This window comes from Herpailurus yagouaroundi, unplaced genomic scaffold (assembly GCF_014898765.1).
Source record: "Herpailurus yagouaroundi ecotype Mexico unplaced genomic scaffold, PumYag 160, whole genome shotgun sequence".
In the NCBI taxonomy this organism is placed as follows: Eukaryota; Metazoa; Chordata; class Mammalia; order Carnivora; family Felidae; genus Herpailurus; species Herpailurus yagouaroundi.
In genome coordinates, this window is record NW_024412401.1 from 18,629,434 (window position 1) to 18,636,205 (window position 6,772).

At 43.4% G+C, this 6,772-nt stretch overlaps 1 protein-coding gene across 2 annotated transcripts; it reads left to right on the top strand.

The window, feature by feature from the left end:
- The first annotated feature begins 457 nt into the window (after positions 1 to 457).
- On the top strand, positions 458 to 5,623 carry TMEM215 (transmembrane protein 215). Of its 2 annotated transcripts, none has more exons than XM_040481454.1 (2): positions 458 to 1,968; positions 2,252 to 5,623. In XM_040481454.1, exon 2 carries the CDS (start codon positions 2,310 to 2,312, stop codon positions 3,015 to 3,017), a length of 708 nt encoding a protein of 235 aa, XP_040337388.1. In that variant the 5' UTR covers positions 458 to 1,968; positions 2,252 to 2,309; the 3' UTR covers positions 3,018 to 5,623. The 2 variants fall into 2 exon arrangements, with proteins under 2 accessions (XP_040337388.1, XP_040337389.1); XM_040481455.1 differs by lacking the exon at positions 458 to 1,968 and adding an exon at positions 1,982 to 2,141.
- Positions 5,624 to 6,772: the final 1,149 nt, after the last annotated feature.

Here is a 6,772-nt window from a genome sequence, read left to right on the forward strand (position 1 = left end):
GACTCCTACTACCATCTTACTTCCTCGGATCCAAGACACTTGACTCTCCCCTTAACTATGCTTCAAATTCACTTTCTTCTAACCTCCTCTAGTCCCACATTGTTCAGCCCCCTATCATGCCTTGCCTGGCTGACTGCACTGTCCTCCTGGGAGGTCTCCCTGCTTCTACCCTTACCCCTTGCAACCTGCCCTCTAATCGGCTGTCACCATGTCAAAAATGGAATACTTTTGTGTTGATCCTTGCTGAACATATTTCCATGGTTCTCATCGCCTACTGGGTAAAACTGAAGGTCCTTAGCCCCACAGTTAGGCCCTTTATGATTTGGCTCATGCCTTACATTGATTATGACATAATATGTAAATATATATTTCAACCACGTTGTGAATAAGGACCACTTACCAAGCATGTGCTAAGAGTTTTACATTTTCTTAGTCCTCATGATGCTTCCCCACATATTTGGTAGTACTATTCTCATTTTGCAGATGAGTCCACTGACTGTCAGGAAGGTTAAGTCACTTTCCCAAGAACACACAGCTTGTTTAAGCAGGGGAAGGCCTGGATGTCACAGCTCTTTCAAAGTTCTTTCCACCGCAGTGCCTTGACATGAAAGAGTATACACCCTTCTCTTTTCTCTTCCTTACTTACTATTCCCCGTCTAGCTTAAATGAACATCCTTGTTGAAGAACCACAGCCAAACCAGTCTTGCCACTGGGGCCAGAAGAATCCATCCCCCCCACTGCAGTGGGAACAGACAGGCAGCTTCAGCAAGGGAGGAGAGAATCCCCCAAAGCTGGAGCTGCAGGACGGACTGTTCGGCCTGACCTACCCAGTCAAGGCCCCTACTTCTCCTCGCTAGCTAGGTGTCAGGTGCCACTCGCAGGGATAGGGATCCGGGGTCAGAGAGCCCTTCTTCCTCAGCCCAGACAGCCTGGCTGGCACCACCGCAGTGTTGGAGTAGGATCCCAGCTCCAAAACCACTCCCACCAGGGTCCAGAGCTGGAAGACCAGGGGGAAAGGCTCTGCTGACTCCCCAGAAGTCTCGAGCAAGACCTGACACCCACTCCTCACCACTGTGTCAGCCTGGGCGTCCTGTGGGCTCCGGCGGCGGCGCAGCCCGCGCTGCTGCTGGAGCGCCTTTGCACGCCGCTGCCGCCCAGCGCCCGGACCCAGAGCAGCCCGCGGGCGGCGGGACCCTGGAGGAGTGCAGCCCTCTGAGCCCCGAGAGCCTCAGCCTCGAGGTTGAGAGACGGGCAGTCGGAGAACCTCTTGGGAGCTGCTGTCAGTCGGGTTGGATCACCTAGATTTGTGATTCGATAAAGATCCAGGTCCCCGAGGGATATCTCCAGCTAGCATCTCTGGCCCTCGGACGGTGAACTCGGAGTCCAGGCTGCCCCGTGGGCAAACCGACTGGAGTTCCGTTCTCCGGCCCCGCGACAGCCTCGCACCCCCCGGCCCTCCCCAAGCACGGAGGCCTTTGCAGCCGTCCGGCTCAGCCCTCCTGGGCAGCGGCGGAACGGACTCCAGCTGCTCCAACCGCCCCGACTGGGCTCTGGGCGACCTCGTCTGCCCGGGTGGCTCTCCCTGGGGTCTGAACCCCTCGCGCCCCCGCGCGTCCTTCTTTGTTTCTGAGCTTGCTCTGAAAGTGATGTAACGAGGCCAGACTCGCGCGCCGTTTTCCCTCTTTTCGCAGACTAAGTCCTTCCTCCCTCCAGCACCCGATGCTCTGCGCGCAGAGTCGGGCGCTGGGCTGTGCTGTCACTCCATTCCCAGAGCTCTGGAGACCGACGGGCACTGTTGGGAGAGACGCACTCTCACGTCCCACCTCCTGGATGCAGAGTCAGTGGGGAAAGCTAGGCTTTCCTTCCAGAAACAAGGGAGAGAGCCGAGGGGACAGCTGTTGTGGAGGTTTCTAAGGAGACTCAGACTGGCTTCTTTCCCTGCTCCTGGGAGACGGCAGGAAACCTCAGGTATCTCAGTGACCCCAGTGGGTGGATGTTTATATGAAAGAGACAGAAGCTGCAATAATAAGAGACAGATAGACTTAGAAAACGAGAGAGAGCAAGAGAGCATGCAACAGAAACAGAGGAAGAAATAGAGACCCAGAGACTGCGATTGACAGACAAGTGGAGAGAGACAAAGAGTATGAGAGATAGAGAGTTGGTGGGTGGGAAATTGACAGTTTTCTTTTCTTTTCTGTTTTTGGTTTTTTGTTTTTTGTTTTTTAACCCACTGTGGTTTTGCCTCTGACAGAAGGGAGGACCGCTGCTCCCTAGCCAGCAAGCAGCCCCCAACCTGGATGGAGTGAAAGATGCGGCCTGATGACATTAACCCAAGGACTGGGCTAGTGGTAGCCCTGGTCAGTGTCTTTCTGGTCTTTGGCTTCATGTTCACCGTCTCTGGGATGAAAGGAGAGACTCTGGGAAACATACCCCTCCTGGCCATCGGGCCAGCCATCTGCCTGCCAGGCATTGCAGCCATTGCCCTGGCCAGGAAAACTGAGGGATGCACTAAGTGGCCGGAAAATGAGCTGCTGTGGGCCCGCAAGTTGCCCTGCTTCCGGAAACCCAGGGACAAGGAGGTGGTGGAACTGCTGAGGACCCCTTCAGACCTGGAGTCAGGCAAGGGAAGCTCAGATGAGCTGGCTAAGAAGGTGGGCCTCAGAGGAAAGCCTCCCCGCCAGGGGCAGACCGAGGTGCCTGTGGCCAGTTCCATCACCACCCCCACACCCACGGAAGAAGGAGAATGCCAGAGCCTGGTCCACAGTGGGCATCAGGAAGAGACATCCAGATACCTGGACGGCTACTGTCCCTCAGGCAGTTCCTTAGCCTACAGTGCCTTGGATGCCAAATGCTCAGCCTGGGACAGATCTGAGTGCCCTGAGCCTGAGGACAGCATCTTCTTTGTGCCCCAGGACAGTATCATCGTTTGCTCCTACAAGCAGAACAGTCCCTATGACAGATACTGTTGTTACATCAATCAGAGTCAAGGCAGGTGGGACCACGAGACAATAGTCTGAGCTTTGCATACAAGAGTCGCTTTGTTGATAGAAACGTGGCTACACTCAGCTTCCAGGGGAAGGAAACTGCCCTGTTCCAACAGCCTTCACAGTTAGAAATTGACTTGGTATGTGATGGATATGCAAACCTGGGGTTCCGGAGAGCCATGTAAATAGGCATGTTGGGGACATATTTTAGGGAAGGGTGATAAGGGTTAAGGACACTGGAAGAGGCATCTGGTAGGAGAGGAAGCAATTCCAGTTGCTTTTTAACAACTAAATCATGCTGGATGTTTTGTAAACATCCAGAAAGTGGATGTTTCTGGTAACCCAGAAAGTGCTACCCAGCACCTGCTAAAAGGAAGAAAAATCTAGAGTGGGCTGCAGATATCAGCCATGAAACGATACACGGGCTTGCCATAGGGAAACTGAGCTGCTTTCAGTCTGAATAAATTGAAAGACAAAACAATTTAGTGCTTCATTATATGAAATGATTTTTCTCTGGTGAAAGCTCTTCACACTTAATATTTATTTGCTGAAGGAAAAAAAGTCAAGATAGAAAAGCTACATCCCTCTTTAGGTGGGGTGGATTTTGGAGAAAGGGGAGTTAAAAACAGTTGAATTATGTAATTGAGTTTTATGACATTATCCTCTGACAAGATCAGAGATTTCAAATAAAGTAAAATAAGTGTGAACCGCTAAGTAAAAAAACTAACAATTTTAGATGGCTATGTTAGTTCTCAAACTCTTCATTTAAATTGATTTACTGGGTCTTTATCTTAAGTGTTTTTTAACATTTACTATCATTCATGTATAATTTCCTCATCAGGTGCAAAATGACTTGACATAATATTTTCATAGATTAGAATTGTGTTCATCAAGTCAAAATGGGCTTTACATATGTATACAAGTGTCTTTAACCTTTCTGGGAGATATGTACTGGTAATTACTATTCTTATATGCCTTTTAAAACCTGGAAACTATGAAGTCAATACATTAGTCTTGAACTTTACGCAGAATTTACATAAAATGCCATGGTTAAACTTCTGGAAGTGTCATTATTTGTACATTTATTCAACATTCACAAAGACTATAAATGCCAATGAAACAAGAATTAATATACTAGATTTAACTAAAGCTCAGTTTTTATGAAGTTCATCTAATCAGTGAACATTGCATGACAAAGGTCTGTTTTATTTTACACTTAATTTTTTGCTACTGAGGAAAAAAAAATCACAATAGGATCCTAACATGTATTTTCTATTTCACTTGCATAATTGTAATAGACAAGAGGGCAATCAGCCAGAATACTATTTAGTCCCTGTTGAAATTATGTAGAGAAATCGTGGTATATTTCATCTTGAATATCAGAATATTTTACATCTTTCAAAGAACGATGATTTATTTTTAATGATCAGATAGTTTAAGCGACTTTCTCCTAAAAGGGAAATTGAGGACAAAAATTCTGGACAAAACTCTTTTGTGTATTTCAGGTCCAATTCTGCAAGTCTTTAAGTGTAGCAATTATTCAGTCTTAAGAATCATGGCTTTAAAAATCACAATTTCCAAATCAAGTGCAGCATCAAAAGTATATAATTTTTTTTTTTAAGTAGGGCTTAAATGTCAGAAAATGAGATGTGTGATCCTGGGCAAATTTTGTCTTCTTGTACTTCAGTTCCTGCTCCTCAGAAATCAAGGAGGAGTGGGACCGACTTACACTAGAGTGTGTCTGTCACTCCTTCCCAGTTTGAATATTCTGTGGCATTATGTCAATGACACTTTATATAATGCCAGGAAATGAGTTACAGCAAAATTCATGCCAAAGTTATGCAATTCATGATAAAAATTGTATGACATGGATTGAATTCTTGCTACTACTTAAAAGAATTTTGTAGATGTATGAAAGCAGATTTGTTTTATTACCAAATATTATTTATTCAACAAATACATTTCTGGAAACAAAATGAAGATGTTAATTAAGGGTAAAATTTTTTCAATATTGGTATAGCCCCAAATAATGTAATGCATACCTTTGCACTAAATGTAATTTACTTTGGATTTGGCATGGAGGGAAAAGAGTTTCCTAAAATCACAATACATCTTAATAATTCTAGTGCATTTTGAAAGATGGAAATCATGTTTCAATGAAGGTGAAAATTATTGGATAACTGTCTTAGGAATAAAAACTTCTAATTTGCTTGTTTTTTGTGGACACCTTTAGAGATGAAGAGATAGCAAGACATTGGAGAGAGATGTTCACAGACACTCAGCAAATCCTACACAGGGTCTGAAAAGAGATGATTATAGTGTTACGTATGGCTTAAGGAGTGGAAAAGTTACTTTTTGATTTCTTGGAATCAGCACAAACTCCTTGATATCACATACACATTCCAATGTCCACATCCAAAGTCAATTACTAGTTTAGAAATCTAAGATATTTTATCACATTTTCAAGTTCTTTTTCAGAAGAAACTTCCTTCAGTCTTCATCTTCTATCCACCTACTTAGGACACAGAAGGTATCTAAATATGCATTTGAGGGCATTTTCTGCAATGCTAAAACAATGGTTTGCAAATGTTAACTGGGTGACTGAACTTTGACCAGAGAGAATAAAATGTGTGATTGTGTGTGTGATTTATTTTTAACGTCTTCTATTAAGCAACCTTCTCCTAATATACAGCAAGGTAGCCTAGTGCCCCAAACCAATACCTGTTAAGTAGTATTCAGGAAAAACAGCCATTCTATTGAAAAGATTTGGAAGAAAAGGAAAGCAAGGTGAGAAAAGTGTCTGAGCTTGTTAGAGGAAACACAGCAGCTCATTCCAGTCAACTGTTTCAGCAAACTGTTAATATTAACTCAATAGACATGAGGATTGTTCCCTGTTCCCTTCAAGAGCTTTCAGAAAGACATAAATGTAAGTATGCACCAGTTATTTTTTTCACTCGTTGTTAATCCAAATAGTCATTTCAACTTGATTTAAATAGGCATTTTATTTTTGAAATGTTTTCTATTGACTTTTTCTTGTTCGACACTCTTATCTATTATGCACATGGGTTCTTTTTCCAAAATGTTTCTTGAATTTAAGTGTGAATTCAGCCAAGATACCCAAGCTGGAGCACGTTTAGACAACCGTTTCAAGATTTAGTTTCTATTACAATCACAGCAAACAAAATCCAGATATGGTGAAGCTGAGACTCTCTTCCAAACCCTACTAACCAGCTTCTTTGAAAATGTTTCCAATACTCAGTGGGTCTTATAACCCACTGAGCTGGCACATGTAGGGAAGGAAGATTCATTCTTTTAAATGTTTTGCACTTTTGTAATATCCAACCTCTATTTATTTATTGATATCTCCCCTCTGGACCTATAGCACCATTTACTTGGTGAATTCACTGTTACTATTACTTTATAACGTTAGAGGAAAAATAAATGTTCTTAATCCACAGCTCCACTATCCTAATAGAACTACTGTATTTCCATTTTATCATATTATCTTCTAGGACTCCCCTATATGCACCTTATGTATTATAATTGTGTGTTTTTCTTTTCTATTTGATTTATATCCTAAGTATGTTTTCATGTTTCTATGCAGTGTTCCTGATTACCATTTAACAATTGCATATTATGCCGTTTTTGAGAAGTACCATAATTTAACATGCCATTTCTTATTGCTAGCCAGATAGCATGCTTTATGGATGGTTTTGTATGTTTTTTTTTTTCCTATTTTTGGTAACACAACTACATTATTTGTACTTTTCCCAAAGAAGTCTACAGTC